The 23,861-nt window shown below is 44.6% G+C and overlaps 4 protein-coding genes across 4 annotated transcripts; all 4 read left to right on the forward strand.

The window, feature by feature from the left end:
- Nucleotides 1-3,058: 3,058 nt before the first annotated feature.
- On the forward strand, nt 3,059-4,806 carry LOC134191782 (zinc finger MYM-type protein 1-like). Its single transcript, XM_062660405.1, has 2 exons — nt 3,059-3,616; nt 3,677-4,806. The coding sequence occupies exons 1-2, from the start codon at nt 3,325-3,327 to the stop codon at nt 4,804-4,806; spliced, it is 1,422 nt and encodes a 473-aa protein (XP_062516389.1). The 5' UTR covers nt 3,059-3,324.
- A 36-nt stretch (nt 4,807-4,842) lies between these two features.
- On the forward strand, nt 4,843-6,145 carry LOC134192626 (uncharacterized). Its single transcript, XM_062661372.1, has one exon. It carries the CDS (start codon nt 4,864-4,866, stop codon nt 6,037-6,039), a length of 1,176 nt encoding a protein of 391 aa, XP_062517356.1. The 5' UTR covers nt 4,843-4,863; the 3' UTR covers nt 6,040-6,145.
- Nucleotides 6,146-10,130: 3,985 nt separating this feature from the next.
- Nucleotides 10,131-11,039, forward strand: LOC134191783 (uncharacterized protein K02A2.6-like). Its single transcript, XM_062660406.1, has one exon. It carries the CDS (start codon nt 10,131-10,133, stop codon nt 11,037-11,039), a length of 909 nt encoding a protein of 302 aa, XP_062516390.1.
- Nucleotides 11,040-17,988: 6,949 nt separating this feature from the next.
- Nucleotides 17,989-18,576, forward strand: LOC134191785 (uncharacterized). Its single transcript, XM_062660407.1, has one exon. The coding sequence runs from the start codon at nt 17,989-17,991 to the stop codon at nt 18,574-18,576; it is 588 nt and encodes a 195-aa protein (XP_062516391.1).
- Nucleotides 18,577-23,861: the final 5,285 nt, after the last annotated feature.

Below are 23,861 nucleotides of genomic sequence, written 5' to 3' on the forward strand. Positions count from 1 at the left end.
CCTATCTGGATGCGAATTGGCATATTTTATTATTATTATAAAGCAATTGATGACATGATCGATCGATGTGAAGTGTGTGCTCAATTTCGTCACCAACAAAAAAAAGGAACCCCTAATGTCCACAGACCTTCCCGATCATCCTTGGCAACAGGTAGCCTCAGACATCTTTCACTGTGGGAGGAAAGACTACATTTTACTGGTAGACTATTATTTTCGCTATCCTGAAATTCGAATGTTACGAGATCACAGTACAACGGAATGTTTGCTTGCCATGGCTTTCCAATCCACTTCATCAACGACAATGGCCCTCAGTACGTAAACAGGAATTTCGAACATTTGCTCGCGATTACGGATTCAATCATTCAACCTCTTCTCCGCGACACCCGCAAGGCAATGATCTTGCGGAACGCACGGTTCAAACGCTCAAGACTCTAATGCAGAAGTCGTCTTATGCTGGCAGTGAGTTTTATTTGGCACTCTTGGCTCTACGTACCAGCCCAAATAGCAGCACTGGTGTATCCCCAGCTGAACTTCTCATGGGAAGACGATTGCGATCGCGTCTTTCAGTGTTGCCAAAGGCTCTGGTACCGAGCATACCTGATATATCTGTAGTTCGTGAGCAAGATTGCAAAAGCACGCAATGCCAAGCACAATATTACAGTAGGCGTCATGGGACGAAGCGTCTGTCAATCCTGGCCCCAGGCGATCGCCTGCTAGTATGGGATATGAATACTCGCAACTGCAGAATACCAGCTACTATTATTAAGCAGCTGGGGCCCCGTTCATACTTGATACAGTTGAACAATTGACGAAAGCTGCGTCAAAATCAACACCAGCTACAGCCACGGCCAATGGGGTTGAGCGAGATCAATCTGAATGAAGAAATCGATTATGACAGCTTTGACGTTGACCAGATCAGGGACAAGGAAGAGGAGGTAACCTCAGAAGCAAAAGGGGTGCAAGAGGAGTCCGGAACCAACATGAATAGCAACCACTCCAGCAAAGATGGAACCATCACAACTCGATCGGGAAGGGCAGTTAAGGATCCAACTTGGAAGAAGGACTTTGCAACGTAGAGTGAATAGAGTTGTAGATGGAACTCTAGGTCTTGCTTGAAGAGGTACTACTTGGGGTGTACTGTTGTGTTTTAGTTATTCTGGTCTTGGGTTGTGGGGGAGGGGGGAGATGTAGAGTACGTAATCCGGGAACTGGGATCAGTAATAAATATCAATAACTTAGTTGTCTGTCTGACCACGCGTTGGCACCAATCCTCTTACAGAGGGTATCCTGAAACCAGTAGAGAAGAGTGAATGGGCAGCACCCATCGTGGTAGTTCGAAAGGGGGATGGAAATGCTAGAATATGTGGCGACTACAAGGTCACCATCAACCCCTATATTTATTCGGATCAATATTCGATGCCGAATCCAGAGGACTTGTTTTCGACCATAGCAAGAGGAAAGAAATTTTCTCGTTTAGATCTCAAACAAGCCTATCAACAGATGTTAGTAGACCCCAGAAGTCAGCAATACCTAACCATTAATACACACAAGGGCATGTTTACGTACACAATGATGCCATTTGGCATAAGCTCGGCACCCAGTATATGGCAACGAGCTATAGATAACGTTCTATCAGGACTGGACGGAGTCATCTGCTACCTAGATGATATTCTAATAGTGGGCAACAGTAATGAACAGCATAGCCAAAGGTTGTTCAAGGTCTTGGAAAAGACTGAACCAAGCCGGAATTAACCTAAAATGGAAAAACGTGAATTTGGCAAGTCTAAGGTAGAATATTTGGGGCATGTGGTGAGTGCAGAAGGCATATCCCCATCTCGGAGTAAGATGGAAGCGATTCAAACTGCACCTGACCTTAGTAACGTGACTGAATTGAAGGCTTTCTTGGGACTTCTAAATTACTATGGAAAGTTCTTGTAGTGTGACTGAGTATGATACTATTATTAGTTACTATGATGTCACGCGAGTGCATGAAGGAGCATGCGTAGAGAGTGAGTCATTCGAGACGTATTCACCGGTTGGGGTGTAACTAGTGTGTATAGAGTCTGTATTCTTACGTTGTGTGCTAACGACAATAGTAATCCGTGTCTGGTGCCTTAATACGAACCCGATAACACTACAGTTCTTACCAAATTTGTCATCGACATTACAACCACTGTATATCTTATTGAAGAAACAGCAACGTTGGAAGTGGTTGGACCAACGGAGTGTACCAGAAACAGCTGATGTAAGCGTACCAGAGATAGAGGTGGAAGAGATACCAGTACCAATCATTCCTGTGAAAGAGACAGGACAAGTAGTCGAAATTCAATCTACTCAACACAAGGACCAAGATGAGGAGACTACATTGATCTCCAAGGAAATGTTATCACCTCCAAAAGACCACGAGATTGAGACTCCCATACGATATCCGAAGACACAAAACAGACAACCACCAGCAAGATATCGTGAACAATAGATAAGGACAGCACCAGACTAAAGAAGGGAGAGTATGGTATAGCGAGTGTGATGTAGTAGATTGTTTGACAGTTAGAGTTGCTAATTAGATTAGTATTGTATTTAGTAGAGACATTGAAAGAATAGATTGCCTTCTTAGTCAAGTGTCTGGTGTAGACGGTCGTGCGGTTGTAGCTTGCGTTCTACAGTCGAGTTGGATCCTCTCGGTAGCAACGACGACACGTAACGTTGTTGCATTTGGTGACGAGGAGCGGGATATCGAGCAAGATATCGGAACACAATTTGGACAGATCGCTTCGTGGATCAGTCCTCGTTTAGTGTTGTCACGTTGTGTACGTGTGAGTGCTGCGCCCTACGTAGAAAAGCGGCATCATGGCAGAAGGCGGTGAAGTTGATCAGCCAGGTCAAGCAGCATTGGTGCCTGGGCAGGGATCACGACTTCTGGCAGTCCCAGAGAAGTTTGCAGACGGAGACGTTGAGTTATGGCTGGAGCGCTTTGCTTTGTGTGCGGCTGCTAATAGCTGGAATGCAGATGCCAAACCCAACGTACTTGAAAGGAAGGGCCAGTAGCGTAGCTCAAGAGGTTTCCAGGGGGTCTGGAAACCCCCCAAGCAACAGCCGTCTAATATCAACTCATTGTCTTACGTCACACCTTCTCCCGTACAGTTTTTGATATAGATTCGGCAGTGATTCCTGTGGTGTACTGTACACCCTACATACGCTCCGTGACCGGCAGGGACGTCAAGGCACGCCTAACGCGCGCTAGTGTTCCAACTTTGCACGTGGCGGGCACCTTTCCTAGTCTCCTGACACGTGAAGAGAGGGAATTTCCGAAAGTGACTGTGGACAATGAAGAGGCGTTCTAAAGACCAACTGACCATCAGTGCTCTCTTTGAAGCTGCTAGAAAGAGATCTCGAGGCGGGGACCCCACTCAAGAGAGTGTAGATTCTGAGCGGGCATCGTCGCATTCCATCAATTTGGAACTGAACCCAATGACAAGTGAAGCATATGAAACTGCAGACCTCAGTATAGAAGTCACTGGATCTGGTGGCAGCGGGGATCATGTAAGCGATCGTGTTGAAGTGCTTGCATTTGTCAATGGGGATGAACGTGATCCTGCTGAAGCCTGCAGAGCGATTAGTGAGTGTACTGCAGTCGGCGGCTGTACAGTAATAAATAGTGTATCGTATGATGTCGTAGGAAACGATGTTGGAGAACTGGTAGATCCAAACAAACTGCAGGATGATACAAAGCTCTCCTTGCTGTTGGGTCATTTTGTTCCAGACAGCCACTTTCCGTTTCCTCCTCGGCAAGAGAAGAAGAGTGGGCGAGATACCAAGCGCTATTTTCAATTACAATGGCTTGAAAAGTATAACTGGCTAGTTTATTCTCCAAGCCAAAATGGTGGATATTGTCTACCTTGTGCACTTTTCAGCACTGATCAATCAACAGGCCAGCTCTGCAAACAAGCAATGGTAAAGTTCACCAAAGCGTCTGAGACCCTTAGAAAGCATGACCAACAGGAATGTCATAAGGTCTGCTGTACCAGGGCCAGCCATTTCATTGCAACCAGGAGACATGGTCAGGCAAATATTCTTCAGCTTGTCGTAGACCAAGGGAGTAAGCAAAAACAGGAAAATATAGCCAAGCTTTGTGCCTTGATCAAGACTGTAGAGTTTTGTGGACGCCAGAACATTTCTTTGCGTGGCCACAGAGAGAAAGGATTTACTTGGGACCCCAACGAACAGTTAGCATGTAATCCTGGAAACTTTCTAGCTCTATTGCGTTTTCGTGTGGACGCAGGTGATGAACACTTGTTGAGGGACTTCCATATGTCTCAGTCTGCTCGAGGACTACGTGCGTCTTACCTGAGCCCAACAATACAGAACGAGTTGATTGAGTGCTGTGGGAAGGTTATACAAGAAGACATATTGAGAGATGTCAGAAAAGCACCATTTTTCTCAGTGTGTGCAGACGAATCTGCTGATGCCAGCAACCAAGAACAGTTGCCCCTGGTTCTTCGTTTCGTCGATGAGTCTGGACTCATTCGTGAAGAGTTGGCTGAATTTCTCTGTTGCTCTGATGGCACCACCGGGCTAGCTTTAGCTAATCTGCTACTGACCACAATGACGGAAATGGGCTTGCAGCCAAAAGAGAAGCTTCGTGGACAAGGCTACGACGGTGCAGGGAATATGGCTGGACCTTTGCAGGGTTGTGCAAGCAGAGTAACTGCAGAATGCCCAAAAGCGCTGTACCTCCATTGCAGTGCACATTGTCTCAACCTGTGTATAATAAGGCTAAGCAAACTGCCTTTCATCCAGTCTATGTGATCATCATTGTTAGACGTCAACATCTTTTTCAAATATTCACCAAAGCGTGCTCATGCTATGGCTGAGATAGTTCATGAATGGCGTCAAGGAGAGGGTGGCGACTCAAAGAAAAAGTTGGTTGATTTGTGCAAAACAAGGTGGGTAGCGCGACATGAAGCCCTTGTCGTGTTTGCTGAGCTTTATCCAGCTGTTTTAACGACGTTGGAGACAATCAGCAGAAACAGGGGTGGAACAGTTACATGGAACGCTACTAGCTCCTCCTCTGCTACATCTCTCCACAATAACCTAACCCAGTTCCGATTTCTTGCAACATTTGTGATAACATCAAAATTGATGGCTGCAATTCAAAGCCTAACATCAAGTCTCCAAGAGAAAGCCACAGATGTTGCAAAGGCTTACAAACACGTCGCTAGAGTCATCTCCGTTCTTCAAGATATGCGGGACAACATCAACGACAGGCATGGTGAATGGTGGACAGACGTTCAGGCTTTGTGTCTGAAGACTGGAGTGCAAGAGAGTCTCCCAAGATATTGCAGTAGGCAGACGTACCGTGGGAACATTCCAGCGCAAACGCCAGTTGACTACTATCGCCTGAACGTGAGTATACCGCTACTAGATGACATTATTTCGCAAATGAATATCCGGTTTGGAAACCTTCAACAACTAGCTATGAAAGGAATGTCATTTATGCCGACGATTTTGCTACGTGATGCTTCAGCCAAAGCAGATATTCTTGAATTTGGAAAGGCATATCAAAGTGATTTTCCTACTGCGAGTCCGAACTTGGATGCGCTGTCTGCAGAAATTGACTTGTGGATTGCCATACTGAAATCACTGCCCATTTCAGAGCACCCCGCTACTGTAGCAGAAGCGTTGCGTTTGGCAATGGGTAATCCACTAATTCCAACTGTGTCGAGGCTATTGCGCCTTGTCTGCACCTGGCCTGTGACGTCCTGTGAGTGCGAGCGGTCTATAAGTGCTCTCAATCGCGTCAAGACATCTCTCCGGGCATCCATGTCGCAGATCCGATTCAACGGACTTGTCATGCTGCATGTCCATTACAACAGGAAGTTGTCACACTTGGACGTGATCCGCTTATTTTCTGCCAGGAACCCGAGAAAGATTATTCTCCCAAACTTTGGAGAGCCATACTCAGACAGTGAACTAGCTAACACTTTTGTACTGGATACTGATTCACCAGAAGACACGTGGGACACTGAGCTAGACAGCTAAATGACTTAGTTTACAATTTTGAAGTTGTGTGAAACGTTTATGCTATTATCATATTCACTACAGATATCAAGCTCGTAAGATTTGGAAACCCCTCTGGAAACCCTTGAGCTACGCCCCTGAGGGCATACACCGTGTACCATCGACTGACGGCAGAACAGAAGGCTTCGTACGATGTGCTAGCTACGGCGTTGAAAGAAACTTTTCTGCCTGGAACAGGAGAACGACGTCGCTTAGCGAGAAGGCAGTTCTCAGAGGGATCATTACGTGATGGGGAAGCGCTTGAAGTGTATGCGAGAGAACTAGAAGATCTACTGGATCGTGCTATGCCTGGGCTGGCGGAAGATCTGAGAGAACAACAGCTCATTGATCGCTTTGTTGAAGGTCTGCCCCCGCACGCCGGGTATCAGCTGGATTTACACCCGCAAGCAACATTCCAAGGTATAATTGTTAGAACTCGTGAATTGATGTTGTTGAATGATAGGCAGCGGCAGTGCAGTGGTCACAAGTTTGTTAGTGTTAGCGCAGCTTGTGCAGATAGAGAAACAAGTGTCATCGAGGATCTGAAAGAGAGATTGAACGAGATGGAAAAGGCGCTAAGTACTGCAGGTGTGAGTGTGAGAAGTGATAACAGGCAATCGGGATCAAGTGAATTGTCAGTGACGCAAGACGTTCATCACACAAGCGGTGGACGAGGACTTCGATGTTTCCTGTGCAACGAGCAGGGACACATGAAAAGAAATTGCCCACAGAGAGGTACACAGAGACGTGTAGGGCCTTGCTTCAGGTGCAATCAGATGGGTCATCTAATGAGAGATTGTCCAATAATTCAGCAGACAAAGCCCCAAATGACCACAAGGACACAACAACAGCAACAGTACATGTGTGCACAACCAGATTACAGGAAGCAATCAACAACAGGTGGTAAGGCACCAAGAGGAAGTGTTAGAAGTGTGTCTGGTGCGTTGATAAACTCTGTTATTGTTACTGGTTGTGTGGATGAGGTGGAAACGTCTTTCTGGTTGATACTGGCTCTGTAGTTTCACTGTTGCCTAGAAGTCTGGTCGGTGACAAGAGCACATCATTAAGTGGGACAAGATTACAACTGAAGACAGTTGATGGCAGTAGTCTGAAGAGCGAGAGAGCTTGTAAGGTACTTGTACGTTTGGCTGCATGGGTATGTTCTCACCAATTTATGGTAGCAGACGTAGATATGCCTATCTTGGGAGCCAACTTTTTACTTGATCATGGGATGATCATCAACATGGCTAAGCGCCAGTTGGACTGGATAGGAGGTACACTACCCCTAACAGTAGTAGCTGAGCAAGTATATTGTATCTTGAAGGAAGACTTGAACTCAGTGGGAATGGAGAGGCAGATTGTTATGGCTTGTCTTGTAGACAGAGGGACAGCCAGTACATGGTTTAGGTAACTGCTTGCTGGAACCAGATCGAGGGTTCATGGACAAAACTGAAGTACTGGTAGCCAGAGTGTTAGTCGATGTAATATACGGGGTTTGGTAAATGGTTTGACTGGGATATCCGGGGTTAGACATATACCGGCTGCAGGAAGGCAGACGTGGTGTTGTATTTCTAGTTGTTACGCTTGTTTACGTGTTGTGTTCTATTGCTACACTTCAATATACTACATGGTACCAGGAAATAGAGCGTCTGAATCCTCCAGAGCATCTATCATTGACGGGAAGAAACTTGGCCATGGCATGGAAGAAATGAAGGCAGCGATTTGAAATTTATCGAGTAGCTTCAGGGTTGACATCTCAAGGGGATCCTGTGCAAACGTCGGTGTTTTTACATTCAATCGGGCCCGAGGCTCTTGATGTTTACAACACCTTCGTTTTCGGCACTGAAGAAAGCAAAGACAAGCTGGAAGACGTGACGAAAAAGTTTGAAGAATACTTCATTCCAAAACGAAACGTAACATACGAAAGACATTGCTTCTTATGAGAAATCAATTGCAGGAAGAAGCAATACACCAGTATGTTACTGAGTTGCGTACATTAGAGAAGACGTGTGAATTTGGAGTGATCAGTGAGTCATTGGTTAAAGACAGGTTAGTTTGTGGAGTTCTGGAGTCAAGATTGAGAGAGAGGTTGTTGAGAGAGATGGACTTGACGTTAGAGAAAGCAGTGGCGATATGCAAGGCATCAGAACTGTCCCAGTTTCAGTTGAAAGAGTTGGAAAGTGGATCCACCAGTACGGCAGGCGACCTAGATGCTGTTAGGAAAGAAAGTAAAAGGACAGGAGACTGACAATTCATACGAGATTGTCCTAAGTGTGGAAGGAATCATCCAGAGAGATGTCCTGCCTTCACAAGAAATTGTTTAAAGTGTGGACTACGCGGACATTTTGCAAGTAAGTGCAAGGCTAATGAAGCACAAGTGCAGGAAATGATGATGCAAGAAGAACAGCCTGCTGAAATGTTTATTAGTGCTCTAGGTGGCTCAAAGTCAGATGTGTGGTCTATGTCTCTGAGAACTAAGGGCATTATGGTAAACTTTAAACTAGACACAGGAGCTCAAGTTAATGTCCTGCCTCGGAGTGTTTATTGTAGACTGACATCTAAACCAGTACTGGAACCGGCTAAAATTAGATTAATGCCATATGGGTTATCTAGACCACTGCCAGTAGATGGACAATGCTTGTGTCAGGTGGAGCATGAAACAACTCACCATTTGCAGTTTTATGTCGTGCCGGCAACAGCTTCACCAATATTGGGACTAAATGCATGCCAAAACCTAGGACTGGTCAAACGAATTGCTGAAGTAGATAGAAATGACAATCAGATTGTAAAGGACGTAGTTTTGAAAGATTATTCTACTGTGTTTGGTACTCCAGGACTTCTAAGGGATCATGTCTATCAAATTCGATTGAAAGAAGGTGCTGTTCCATATTCAGTTTTTGCTCCTAGACGTGTGAAGCTTCCGTTGCTGCCAAAATTGAGAAATGAATTAGAGAGAATGCAGAAGATGGGGATTATTCAAGAAGTGGTTGAACCGACAGATTGGATTGCACCTATGGTGCCAGTTCTTAAGAAGAATGGTCAAATAAGAGTGTGTATTGACTTCAGTGAGCTCAACAAGTCTATAAGACGTGAACGATTCCAAATTCCTGTGGCTGAGGAGATTTTTGCTAAGATGCACGGTTCTAAGTGTTTTACAACTCTGGATGCTGAATCAGGATTTTGGCAGATTCCTTTAAATGAAAGCAGCTCGTTACTAACAACGTTTATTACACCATTTGGACGTTTCCGATGTCTGAGATTGCCATTTGGCATTACCTCTGGTCCTGAAATTTTTCAGAGAGTGATGAGGCAGATTTTGGCAGGGATAGATGGCTGTGATTGTTTTATTGATGACATCGTGGTATGGGGTGTGAATGAAGAAGAGCACGATCAACGATTGAGGCGGGTTTTAGAGAAATGTAAGGCCAGTGGATTGAAGCTGAATATGAGCAAATGCCAGCTCCGGAAACAGGAAGTCAAATTTTTTTGGTCATGTTTTGTCTAACGAACGTTTGAAGGCTGATCCGGACAAGATTAGTGCAGTAACTTCACTAGAGAGTCCAACAAATAAAGATCAATTACGCACTATTTTGGGGATGTTTAGTTATTTGGCCAAGTTTTTGCCTGAATTTTCTCACAAAGCAGGTCCACTGAGAAACCTGCTTCGTGAGGATACAGATTGGATCTGGACAGCTGAGCATCAAAATTGTTTGTCAGATTTGAAGCAAATGATTGTTCAAGCACCAGTTTTAGCAATTTTATAGTGCTGAAGCTAAAACAACTGTCTCGGCCGATGCCTCTTCGTATGGTCTGGGTGCTGCATTGCTGCAAATTCAATCAGATGGAAGAAAAGCACCCGTTATGTATGCATCAAGAACGTTGACAGATCAAGGAAAACGTTTTTCACAAATTGAAAAGAAGCATTGGCTTTGGTTTGGGGATGTGACCGATTTGAATCATTTCTGTTGGGTCGAGATGAGCCATTTACCATTGAAACAGACCATAAACCATCAGTCAGTATTTTGAACAAGCAAGACTTAGATCAAAGTCCTCCGCGGATTCAACGTTTTAAGATGCGCATGATGAAGTTTAACTTTCAAGTTGTCTATGTTCCTGGGAGAGAGTTGCAAGTAGCTGATGCGTTGTCTAGACGACCACAAAGTCCTGCTAATGTAGATAGCATGGTGGATGAGTTGATAAAGGCGGTTGAAGAACACGTTGAGGGAATTAGAGATGCATTACCAGCATCAAAAGATGGTCTATTGAGAATCAAGGAGGCAACTCGTCAAGATTTAGATATGCAAGAGTTGATCAGGGTTGTCAATGCAGGATGGCCGAATCGGGTCACTCAGGTTGTTGCTGCTATTCGCCCGTTTTGGAGCCATACGGATTTATTGACTGTGGTTGACGGGTTACTGTTGAGGGGACATCAGATAGTTATTCCGAAGTCTATGAGAAAGGAGATGCTTAAGCTGGCACATGATGGGCATTTGGGAATAGTAAAGACCAAGAAACGAGCAAGACAGTCAGTATGGTGGCCGCAAATGAATAGTCAGTTGAAGTTAATAGTTTCCAACTGTACAACGTGTGCAAGATATGCAAGTGAGCAGAGGAAAGAGCCACTCTGTAGTACTCCAATGCCAGGAAGACCTTGGGAAAAATTGGGTGCGGATCTATTTGAAGTAGAAAAGATGCATTTTTTAGTGGTTGTTGACTATTACTCGAGGTATCCGAAAGTTAAACAGCTCACAGGAACAAAATCAACGGACATTGTACTAGCACTGAAGAGTATTTTCTCACGATTTGGGATTCTCAATGTACTGGTCACAGATAATGGACCACAGTTTGTGAGTGAGGACTTTAAGAACTTCAGCAGGACTTATCAGTTTATGCATGTAACGTCATCTCCTAGACATCCACAAGGAAATGGACTAGCCGAAAAGACTGTTGGGACTGTCAAAGCCCTGATAAAAAAGGCTTGACACGCAGGGGAAGATCCACACTTGAGATTGTTAGCATATAGAGCTACAGAACATGAAGCCACTGGAGTGTCTCCTGGTCAATTGTTAATGGGGAGGAAGTTGCGAACAACCATGCCAACTATTGCTAGTCAATTGATTCCACAGTTGGTGGATAAGTCTTCAGTGAGAGAGAAAGACAGGGGTAGCAAAGCAAAGCAGGCAGCAGAATATAACAGAAGACATGGAGTGCGATCCTTACCAGACTTGGAACCTGGAACTCGGGTGTTGATTCATGACCAATTAGGTGGAGAGTGGAATGTACCTGCGACAGTGGATAGAGAGATACAGCCAAGATCATACTGTGTAGTGACTGAATCAGGGGGTACTCTAAGACGCAATCGTCATGATCTTCGACTAAACCCTGAAATGGTGGAAGGGCAGAGAGATCATCAAGAGACTAATAGTAACCATCAACAGGCACTGGAAGAAGCTGCACAGCAAACCCCGATCGGGTCTGAAGAACATATAGAAACCCGAACACGATATGGACGATTAGTGAAAACCCCACAGTGGAGGAAGGACTATGTTTGAAACAAGGGGAGATGTAATATACGGGGTTTGGTAAATGGTTTGACTGGGATATCCGGGATTAGACATATACCGGCTGCAGGAAGGCAGACGTGGTGTTGTATTTCTAGTTGTTACGCTTGTTTACGTGTTGCATTGCCCATTGCAATGGCTACGTTCCTGCAGGAAACTGAGAGGAAGACTGGCGAGGTGGTTACTCACACTAAGTGAATACGAATGGTCGATTCGACACAGAGCAGGAACTCAGAATCGTAATGCAGATGCATTGTCCAGAATACCATCTGCACATTTCGGGAGGGAAGAGGATGGTACTGATAGACTTGAAGAGTTGCTATGTCCTACCTCAAACCAAAAGCCAGAGCAAACAGGAAGTAGTCAAGGATGTGCAGCAGTTGGATTTACACCATCTTGGACGAGTGAAGAGTTACAGATCAGACAGCGGAAAGATCCTTTAATGTCGAAGGTTCTGAATAGTTTTCCTACTATGCCAGGGCAAGATCAACTAGGAGTATGGAGAAGAAGCAATAGGTGGGGCGCGATCGCGAAGGTGTGGCATCAGCTAGCGTTGGATGATGGAGTCTTATATCGATTTCGGAAAGTGGGACCAGCGGAATGACAAGAAGAACGACAGTTGTTGGTGGTACCCGACTCTATGGTACCTGAAGTTTTAGCAACGTTACATAACAATGGCGGCCACCTTGGAGTGGAGAAAACGCTTAATAGAGTTGCTAAACGGTTTTGGTGGCCAGGCTACACACGTGCAGTTGAGAACTATGTAGCAAGTTGTGTAGAGTGTCAGCAAAGAAAGATGCCAGTAAAGAAAACTAAAGCAGCGTTGCAAACTGTCCCAGTTGGAGGACCATTTGAAATGCTTGCGATTGACTTTCTAGGACCTTTACCGACGACAGAACAAGGCAACAAGTACATTTTGGTTGTTGCAGACTACTTCACCAAGTGGACGGAAGCATTTCCGTTACAAGATCAAACGGCAAAGACTACGGCAGAGACCTTGGTGAATGAGGTCATTATGCGATTTGGGATGCCCATAGTTTTCCATAGTGACCAAGGACGCAATTTTGAGAGCGCTCTTGTTCGTGAAGTATGCAAACTTTTGGGAATTCGTAAGTCAAGAACCACAGCATATCATCCACAAGGGGATGGGCTAGTTGAACGAATGAACAGGACTTTGGTAGAGTCTCTGTCCAAGTATGTAGACACCAATCAGAAGGATTGGGACAAGTGGATAGCAACTGTATTGTTTGCATATCGCACTTCAGCACAGAGTTCTACTGGGTACAGTCCTTATGAATTATTGTTTGGAAGAACAGCACGGTTGCCAGTGGACATAGAACTGGATCAGTGACTCCCTTCGCCTAATACAACAGATGAATACTTGAGCAAGTTGAAAAGAAACCTGAGACAAGCTAGGGAGATTGTAGATGAAGAGGTCACTGCAGCTCAAAGGAGACAGCACAGGAATTATGGCGGAAGTGAAGGAGTTCAATATGAAGTAGGTGATTTTGTGTTACTGCATAGTCCAGCATTGAGGAGAGGTACTGTTTCGAAGTTGCACTGCTCTTACCAAGGACCGTATCAAGTCATGAGGCACGTAGGCCAGAATAACTACGAGATTCAAAAGGTGGGAGATGGAAACAGAAAGAGGAAACGTGTTCATAGTAACAGACTGAAGGTGTTCTACAGACGAGCTCGAGAAATGGAATTATCAGCAGATCAGGAGACTGAGAAACATAAGCAGCAAGGCAGCAATCCAAGTGAATGGGTCAATCACGAACCAGATGTCATTCACATCTTGCTAGAAGATGTAGCAGCAGATACCACAGGATTGTTAGAGGCAGAGGAGGCAGTTGCAGTGGCAGAAGAATCACCAGAACCTGCTAGACCACAGAGACAGAAGCAATTGCCAAAGTACTTGCAAGAGTATGACTGCAGTTAGTGGTAATTTCTCTGCTAGTGTTGTGTTGTGTTGTGTTACTATTGTTTGAGACTTGAAGTAGCAGTAACCTAGACGATTTTCTGGTTAACAGTATTGGAACTTTGGTTTGCAGGTTTTCGAGAAGAGAGGAACCTGAAACTTAGCAGGGAGGAATGTGATGTAGTAGATTATTTGACAGTTAGAGTTGCTAATTAGATTAGTATTGTATTTAGTAGAGACATTGAAAGAATAGATTGCCTTCTTAGTCAAGTCTCTGGTGTAGACGGTCGTGCGGTTGTAGCTCGCGTTCTACAGTCGAGTTGGATCCTCTCGGTAGCAACGACGACAGGTAACGTTGTTGCACGAGCATGCGCTATAGGTGTGACTGCGGATTGCGTGTTATGTTAGTCTAGCGTAAACTAGCGTTGAGTGCACTTGTGCAGTATAGAGTACGTGTCGTTTGCCGTAACAGAATAGATGCTGGTATAACCGGTCCACTGAGTCGGTATACGCGATACTTAGCCTAGACTACAGCGGAGTAGTACGGTTGGTGAACTATACAACAATAAGGAACCCACTGTTACTCATGCACGCGGTGGAGGAGCTGGAATTCTCATGCTTTGAAGGCGTACAACAGCCAGAGGATACGACCATGGAACAGCCAATCATTCTCAACTACAGACTCAGGAAAGACAGGCACCAGCCCATATGGCTGAGACTATAACTCTACTTCTTAGAAGAAAGGATAATTTCAAACGCGAGACGCGTTAGCTTAGAGGGGAGAATTGCGGTATAAACGGATGACACATGTAAACATAGTAAGTAGGTGGTGCTTGTTAAGTTGAGTTGTTGCTAGCTAGTTGATTAGTGCGTGTGAGTGAGTTGACTGTGTGTCTGGTTTAGTGCTGACCGTGTGTCGGGTTAGTGCTGAGTAGTAGTGTGCTATTGTGTTGAGTTCCAATAGATATAGTGTGCGTACTACTACTACTAGTGTGCGTATACGAGTGGAGAACGCGTGTCTCAGTCCAAGAACCCCGTTTACCACAACGGTATTCACATCTCGTTTGAGTCTTTGCAAGCGCTTTCAAACACATCTAATAAACTAACAAAAGTAGTAACTGCTTGGTGCGGTTCCCGTAGAACTGAACTGCGCAAGCTAAATTTGGGTACGGATGAGCACGAACGGAGTGCCCAGTCAATACTAGTACAACCTAACGCGCGTTACTATGGGCTGATCATGTATAGTACGTACTACGGTACTGAGATTCCGGCCGGCAGAGGTATCCAAACGGTCGGACAGTCTGCTCGCTACAATTCCAATTCCCAAGTACACTAGCCTAACTTGCAGTGCGCTTCGTAACTACGCCCATAACTACAGTGCACGTATTATGCACTTCTAAACACAAAAGCCGCGAGATCTCGTGTGGAAATCACAAAGGCTTCTAAATAACAAAACAACTACAGTAAAGCTTTCCAGAAACGCGCCTGCTCAAAGTTACTGCTCCTCTATAACAAACCGCGTAGCGACCGCTGGCAGCAGCCATGTTGTGTCTCCAATACCCGTATAAACAGTAAGATCCAGGATAATCTAACGTATTGTACTGTATGCCATTCCTCTTGTGTACGATATCTGCTCAGACTGCGCGAAAGGTTTCGCTTTGCTATCACAAATGGGCTCTTTGAACTTTCTATCGCAAGACTATCCACACTAAATGCACAATGGACCATTTCCGTACGTCTAGCGGTCGGAATAGTTGCACAGGTGATTGCATTATTTTACGTATGTGTATACTCTAATCAATCTGGCAGATTATTAGACAATTTTTAGCAATCAATAATTTAATTTAGAAGAAAGAAGATTTGTCTAGAATTCTTACTGCTGACCTATGGCAACCCCTTCATAAAATTCTTAGATCAGGGCCTGAATTAATACTTTCTAAGACTAGAGTAGATGTTTAGGATTTAAATTGACACAGATATCTCGCTGTATTTAGAATAATTGCTTTGACGGTAGACCTAATTACTGAGCTGTACTGACAGTGACGATAGACACAAAGCAGACTGCATGGTGCTCATCTGGCGCTATGACGCTGCATGTACAGCGCCAAGCCAATTTTTGCAACGCCAGAGAAGCGCCAAGGTTGTAGTAATGCTTGGTACCCTCATGACCGATTAGCATGTGCAGTATAGTTAGGATTATATATGTCAACATGTAAAAGTGACGAAGTATGACTCCTCTAGCTACTGGCTAAGCAACACTAAAGTTGTAGTGACTCTATGTAGTCCTCAGATGAATATAGCGGCTGTCGTACATACTTTGCATACTTTACTTGTCATCATCCAGACATACCTAGAAAAGGAATTGAAATGAAAAGCAGAGACTCTGTTAGAGTAAAGTTTGCAGTTGGTCGAAGAGGCTTCAGTTTTGTTGAGAAGAATTCAGATATACTGTTTGTTTAGATAATTGTCGACTTCTACGGTTTGTGATGTAGCACGTACAGTGTACTGATTGCAAGAAAGGTCACTTCGTCTAAAGTATGGAAGGCAGTTGAAGATTTAAGACAATAAGACTGTAGAAAGATATTTGTTTTGTCGTACCATGAGACAAAGATTACAAAGATTCTAGTGAAAAAGTTTAATTAATTAATAGAATTACATTGTTTTTGTCTTTTTTCTTTTTTACATCTGTGTTCTTTAATAGTTTGTGTATACGTAGCCCTGTTGGGAACTGTACCTGTTAGATAGGTGCAAAAGAAAGACTATATATGTATCTAATATATACACACATACATACATATCTTAGCAGTATGCGTGGGGAGTGTCCTGCTGACTCAAAGTATGCGCAGCGTCAGTCATTTCAAACTTGTACACCCTGACTCTTCTCAGGATAATGATGTTGATGTATCATATGAATGATTTAAGATATATATGTGAGGCTAAAATGCAATAAAGATAATTAAAGACAATTAAACAGCTTTCGGCGCAAACAGCAGATGCCACGTGCTTAGTTTATTTGTATCTGTGCGTTATATAATCTCGGTCTTGCCCTTGCATCTTTTCTCCAACAGTCGTTACAGACGATCTATAAGTAGCGCGCTGATCAGAACGCCACTCATGATTACATGTATACGTCACTAGGATCTAAACTCGCGCTACTTCTATACAAGACCATTTTCGCAAATCACTGAGTTTCCGCGTCTGTTCTCGGCTCGATCTAACAATGTTTCCACTCTAGTTATAAAAACTATGCTTGTATTGTTTGTCTTTAATTAATGTGCCTGCTTTAGGCCTGTACTGGTATAACTTATATTTGTATATTTATATATTTCTGTTTTTGCTCTCTGTAAGTCTACCTGCATGTACTCGTGCGTTTCTCTATTTGCCTGTTGTGCTTGTTGCGTGTTTGCTTGACTCGTTTACTTCTCTCTGGTTTTTCTTGTTAGTTTGTTTGTTTGTTTGTCCGTCTGTCTATGAGTTGGTTTCGTTTGCCTGTTTGCCTATTTGTCAGTCGATTTGTGTCCGCCTGCCATTTCGGCTGTGTACGCGTATCTTTCTATTTGTTTCTCTGTGCCTATATCGTTCATATACAAATATTGTTTGTGCTGCTACAGCTTAATACGTTTTGCTATTTATTAAAGCTGAAATTGTTTACGGTAATTTCATTTGACAGCATCACACTTGTAGCAAACGTGTGATAGTGACTGATTCAGAAAATTGTTATTGCGGGTGGAGAAACCCGTAAGTGGAAGTGTCTTTAGCTACATAGTTAAAATTGCAACAAAAACTAATTTTGTTGGTCAGGTTTGTAACATCATCTTCTTTTGCTTGAGTCGAGCTTTGGGCCCGCACGAGCAAGTTCTGTCACACCAACTTCCGTTTTGCAAAGTCAGAAAACGTAAGTAAACTACCAGCTGTCCTCGCGTGGCAGTAATGTTGTAGAGAAGACTGTGACCAAGGATCATCTCATGGACATACGGTTGATTGTGAAATGGATGACAATTACTGATCAAGATCAGTCATGTCCTGCAATTGTAGGGAATCATCTACGGTAGACAAGCATACGTTTTATTGTTTGCCGGACGCTGACGTGCTTATAAGACCTCATCAGCCCAAAGCGTCGAGCCGAGCAAGCGGATCGTTTCCCAAGCAGTCGTTCAGTAAGCAAAGATCTTTTCGAGAGACATGGTATAACAATCATGATTGACAGGAGTACTGGGAGGCTACAGACGCAGCCTTTTTGTTTTGCATGTCGTTAGCTGAGCGTAGTGGTAGTAAGTTAGGAAGATCTGAGCCAGAATTCACGACAAAAGGCTTTCGTAATTGGAAGACGTGCATGTGTAGAAGACTCGAAGCGCTTGCAATATCATGGGCGACGACCTCTTTCACAAACTTTGCTCACGTGGTTTGGACGCAACGCTACGAACAACCAACACAAAACACTAGTACTGTATGCTTGCATACGCATCGCAGCAGCCACTCGACGTCGTCGGTCAATTCACGGCCAACGCGACGATACGAAACGACTCGGCCCGCCGAATTTGTTGTAATTCGTTCAAAAGGGCAAGTTCCTCCCGGCAGGAAATCGGCACGACTGCTCGGCGTACTGCAGTCGAAACCCGAAGACCGCACACGGTTAACAATTCCGACGACCGATTCCGGTCTAACATCGAACAGCGTTACCCTCGGCTCTTCCAAGGTGTCGGCAAGTTAAAAGATTTTCAAGCCAAAATCCACAGTAATCCTCAGGTCAGACGAGTCTCACAAAAGCCACGATGCATCCCGTTCGTACTTCGAAAACCCGTTTTGGATTACTTGGACGAGTTCTTTGCAAAAGACATTATCGAGAAAGTCGACGGCTCGACATCATGGGTGAGCCCGGTTGTAGTCGCTCCGAAGGCCTCCGGCGAAATTCGCCTGTGTGTCGACATGCGCCGCGCGAACGAGGTTATTATCCGCGAACGTTATCCGATTCAAACTGTTGATAAAATTTTGCAATCGCTGAACCGCAGCACTGTCTCTTCCAAGCTTGCTCTTTGATGGGAATTCCATCGGGTCGAGCTTGACGGATCATCGCGCGACATCACAACATTCGTTGTCAACGACGGCGTCTACCGTTACAAACGCATAATGTTTGGCATCACATCGGCGCCTGAGAAATATCAGCACATCGTTAGCCAACTTCTAACTGACTGTCCTGGAGCACCGAACATAGCAAACGATCTCATCGTTTACGGTCCAGTCCAAGGGACACACGACACCGACTTGTTTCGAGTGCCGGATCGCCTTTGAGAACGCGGTCTCATACTCAACGTGCAGAACTGTCGGTGTCTCAGAGCCCGAGTCGAGTTTTACGGCCTGCAACTCTCCGGAAACGGCGTATAGCCGACCGAAGAAAAGGTCTGTGCGATCGTCGACGCGCCGCTCCGAAATTCTGCAGCAGACCTACGCAGCTTCCTCGGCATGGTGTAATTCAACGCTCGATTTCTTTCAGACCTCTCTACTACTGCAGAGCCATTGCGCCAAATTACGCACAAAACACGTCGTTTACGTGGACCGGCGAGCAAGATCGAGCTTTGTCGCAGATTCCAGCCCCGTTAGTCTCGGAGCAGTCCTCGTGCAACAGCAACCGCCAGTTTAGCTCGTGCAATCTACTGCACCAGCCGTACGCTCACCAGTGTTGAACGCCGCTACAGTCAGACGGAGAAGGAAGCCTTGGGTCTTGTTTGGGCTTGTGAGCGTTTTCACCGGTATCTTTGTGGTACCATCTTTGACCTTGTCATCGATCACAAGCCTCTGCAAGTTATATATTCTTCTTTATCGAAGCCATCAGCGCGCATCGAACCCTGGGTTTTCTACTCTAGGCGTACAAATTCGACATCAAGCACGTCGCCAGACCAACCAAACATCTTTGATGTCACGTCTACCGATCGCCAGCAACAAAAACGCCGTAAAACACATACGCCACTGGAGACTCGGTGCACCTAGTTACGCAACTTACCGCAACGTGTGCTCTCTTAATCCAAGACATCGAAACGGCCTCTGCCAACAACAACGAGCTAAGAATCATGCGCCGGTGCATCCAAACCAAAGACTTGAAACACCTCCCTTGCATCTTTATGCCAGTCCGCCATGAGCTAACCGTTATCTGCCGAGTTGTTCCCTGCCGCACTCGAATTGTACCTCTATCGTGCTACCATGACCGCATCCTTATGTTAGCTCATGAAGGTTATCAAGGGATTGTGAAAACCTAGGAACGCCTTTTTCTCAAGTCTCGAAGCGCAGAAAAAATTCAAGCAAAATTTTGAAGCAAAGAAAGAAGAAAACTGCAGAGAAATCCGCTTGTTTTGTACGCGTTTCTCCATTCCACTTCCAATTGCCACTTTATAGCTTGAAGGCATGCGTGAAAGGCAGGAAACAGTTGAAAAATACAGCATATGAATCCATGCGTTCAATCCAACGCCTTTGGCACGAGCCTTTCAGTTTCGTTGCGGCAGCGTCAGGGCAGACAAGATCGATGGCTCGTTCTAGATGGCGCTGTCTTTCGGCCGAAAATCTGAAAAATTTGGCAATGTCAAGATTTCGTTTCTAAATGCCCTAATTTTGCAAGTAGAAACTATTGCGAGATTTAACCGATGTGAACCACAGTGAACATAGATAGCCATTGAAGCTTGTTGTTGTATAATCGCCTTGCAACAAGACTTGGTAACAGCCATATTGGAGCCTCCATTATAGCATTGGCCAAGCATGTTAGCGACTGGCAAGCCCTAAGTCTCCAGAGTCTTTAAGATTGCGTCTGCAAGTGCCTCACAAGTAATCATTTCCACTTTCATAAAGTCTGTAAAGACCTCTTTGACCTTTCCGTCACTAACGTATTGCAGTATACCAGAGACTGTTGCAATATCAGTCACCTCCGGCTCGTCTGCTATGACGGAGTAATACGCTGCTTTTTCACCTCGCTTATGATGTTAGACCGAATGCGGCTACTAAGAGCATATTCTAGAGAAACAGCATGCAGTCTTCGAAAACTATGAATGTCGTTGTGGTACGTTTTTTCAAGTGGCCTTTGTTTCTTTGTAAGTGGGACACCTCAGTCAAGTCTAGATCAAAAGGGCAAGGCAAGAAATTCAGTCGGATTATGAAAGCAAAGCCAAAACCGCAAAACACACATCAGGTGGCACGGGCAGAGGATGACGAAGAAGAATCTTTAGAGCTGAAACACGTATATACTCTATTAGCAAAACCAAAGCGGTTTCCTTGGCAACACCAGTGAAACTAAATGTGAGATGCTTGACAATGGAGATTGACACAGGATCAGCAGTAACAGAAATTAGTGCCTTAACGTACAAGACAATGTAAGGGTCGTTTTCTTCACTTCTTAGCGAGAGTACCACCATTCTGTAAGCTTATGGGGCAGAGTAATGAAAGAGTTGGGGACTATCAAAGCCAGGGTACAAAGGGCAGACAAGCCTCTCCTAAACAACTGGAGTTACACGTGGTGGAATGAAACCGACCCGGTTTGCTGGGTAGAAATTGGTTATGACACATACAGGTGGATTGGAAGACACTGTTCAGTCTGCACACACAGTAGCCTGAAGGAGCTATTAGAAGAGAACATAGATTTTTTTCGGGATGACCATGGAGAGCTGAGAGGTATCCAAGCCACACTCAACATATGTTTCTAGTGCTCGTGGCTCTAATCTACTGCATCCGGACACACTGCTCTACCCCGGATTATGTTACGAAGCAACCTGTCTGTCTAATCTACTACAAGGCCAGGCTGTTCGGCGGTCTGATCACTCTGTTTGATCGTCGCAGTTGTACTTCCCCAGCTGTTTTGGTTGGTCGATCATCTGGTTGAATGGTTTCCGGTTGTGGTTGTTTACCTACAATCTTCTGGTCTCCCAATTGACATCTAAACGACAATGGCCTGTCGCCTTCACTATTTTGGCATGAATACAGGCGGCTCCCTTGCTATAATTTTGAGCATAATGGTGTCTCCCGCTTGTAAAACTCTGTTCCGCGGCGTTCGGTCATGACCTTTATTTTGCCTGGCCTGTCTATCACCCGTTCCTCTAACCCTGATCTGACCAAGTTCAGACGAGTCTTGAGTTTCCGTCCCATCAAGAGTTCGGCTGGAGATACTCCCGTGGTGGTGTGTGGTGTTGTTCGGTATGCAAACAAAAGAACGACTAATGCAACTTTTCAAAATACCCACTATCATTTTCTTCTCTCTAGCTTTGAATGTCTGGATGGCACGTTCTGCCAGACCATTGGAGCTGGGTGATATAGTGCAACCTTGATATGTTGGATGCCATTTTGTCTCGTGAACTCTAAAAACATACTGCTGGCAAAACGCGGCCCGTTATCCGAGACTACCGCGTCTGGGAGTCCGTGTTGAACAAGAGCTTGTCGCAGTTTACGTACCGTCACCAAGCCTGATGCCTGCCCTGTGTTGTAAACCTCAATCACTTCGAATGTGCATTCACTATTACTAGGAATATCAACCTAGGAACGGTCCTGCATAGTCCACGTGTACTTTTTACTATAGTTTTTGGCCACTCCCGTGGGTGTAACGGCGCTGAAGGAGAGTTTGAGCGGTTCATTTGGCATATTTTGCATTTACTTACCAGCTGTTCCACCTCTGCGTCAATGCTTGGCCACCAGACCACACTCCTTGCCAATTCTTTCATCCTTTCAGTTCTAGGCTGGGCCTCATGAAGCTCTGTCAAGATCCGTTCGTGGCCCGCAGGCGGTATCACAACCCTGATTCCCCAAAATACACAGTAAGCCCCACAGACAGTTCGTGACTTCTTATCTTGCATGTTCGTACATCTTCTGCTACTTTCTGTGGCCAACTTTCTCTAACCTATGTTCGCACTTGAGACAGTACTGGGTCGTTGGTGGTCTACCGTGCAATCTGTGTAGCTGTAACTGGAAGTTTCTCCAACTATTCCAAAACGTGAAGCGTTGCTTCCAGCTGGCATGTATGGTGTGGTAGATTCGGTAGGGGCACTCGGTTTAGTGCGACAGCATTGTTGTGCCTCTTTCCTTCTTTGTAGCGAAAGGTATACTGATATCCCGCCAATAGTACTTGAATTTGTGCCGAAGCCGTCAATGGAATGCTTTGTCATTCACCAAGCAGTCCCTTTAGTGGTTAATCTGTGAATAATTTTTTCACCCGGCGACAGCGATCTCGATGCAAACGCAATGGGATGTTCATTCCCATTGCCTGTGCGACAAAACGGCACTAGCAATATACATGTATGTTGAGTTGTGTTCACTACAGTAGTTACTTACATGTTTAGAGAGTAATCCAATTCTGTCGGAGATGTAACGAACCCAGATAATTATTGTAGAATTGTTGTTTCTTCGGCAACGTCTAGGGTTTAGAGTACGTTCTACTTGAACGGATGAATTCAGAATGTGTTGCGAGCAACAGCTAGTTTGGTTTTAAACAAAAGCACGGATGTGGAGACTAGCCGTTCTTTTGTTCTGAAACTATTAAACAGTTGATTGAATGGCAGCAAATTTGTAAGTGCTTTGGATCTAAAAAAGCATACGATAGAGTCTCGTATTAACGACTATTTCACAAAATTACTGCCATGGACCGTGATGCGCCGGAGTACTTTGTGAGAGTACGTGCTAGCTGGTACTCATCACAATACATGCAAGTAAAATGAAAAGCTCAAGTCTCAGAGACGTTTGGTGGCAGCGATGGTGTAAGACAAGGCAATGTCTTAGTCCCGTGTTTTTTCAATGTTTTCTTGACGGCTTCCTAGTAATGTTGAAGCAGAGCGGCTACGGAGCACGAATATAGGTCGAAAGTGTATATATATATATATATATATATATATATTTTTTTTTTTTTTTTGTTTTTTTATATTATACATATATATTATATTATAGGTCCCATAGGGGACTAGCAGTATATATATATATATATATATATATATATATATATATATATATATATATATATGTGGGCTTTCTGGCATACCCTGATGATGTGACTGTGATACCCCCAACACGTATGCTACACAGAAGATGTCTGTACAGTGTTTGCCCGAGAAAATAGTTTGCTATTCATTAGCAAAAAGAGTGTGGTGGCAGCTTTTACTGGAAGTCGCAGGGCGAATGGAAGTAATCCAGATGTACTTTTGGATGGGAGGTTAGTTCCATTTGAAAGACAAATAACTCAGCTGGGTGTTGTTATGGATATGCATGAACGAAACCGGCTGTAGAAGCAACGACGAGAAAATTCTATGAAAGTGTGAGTGGAGTAGTAGGGCAAACTTGGAGGTATAGGCAGGAGTCAAAAAGTT

Source organism: Corticium candelabrum, chromosome 16 (genome assembly GCF_963422355.1).
Source record: "Corticium candelabrum chromosome 16, ooCorCand1.1, whole genome shotgun sequence".
Classification (NCBI taxonomy): Eukaryota; Metazoa; Porifera; class Homoscleromorpha; order Homosclerophorida; family Plakinidae; genus Corticium; species Corticium candelabrum.

What these genes read in the sequence shown, in the direction of transcription:
- LOC134191782 (XM_062660405.1), top strand. Translation starts at nt 3,325, where the DNA reads ATGAAGAGGCGTTCTAAAGACCAACTGACCATCAGTGCTCTCTTTGAA. An exon ending in TGAAGCCTGCAGAGCGATTA is followed by an intron (nt 3,617 to 3,676) that starts GTGAGTGTACTG and finishes ATGATGTCGTAG; the next exon opens with GAAACGATGTTGGAGAACTG.
- LOC134191783 (XM_062660406.1), top strand. Translation starts at nt 10,131, where the DNA reads ATGCGCATGATGAAGTTTAACTTTCAAGTTGTCTATGTTCCTGGGAGA.
- LOC134191785 (XM_062660407.1), top strand. Translation starts at nt 17,989, where the DNA reads ATGCTTGCATACGCATCGCAGCAGCCACTCGACGTCGTCGGTCAATTC.
- LOC134192626 (XM_062661372.1), top strand. Translation starts at nt 4,864, where the DNA reads ATGGCTGAGATAGTTCATGAATGGCGTCAAGGAGAGGGTGGCGACTCA.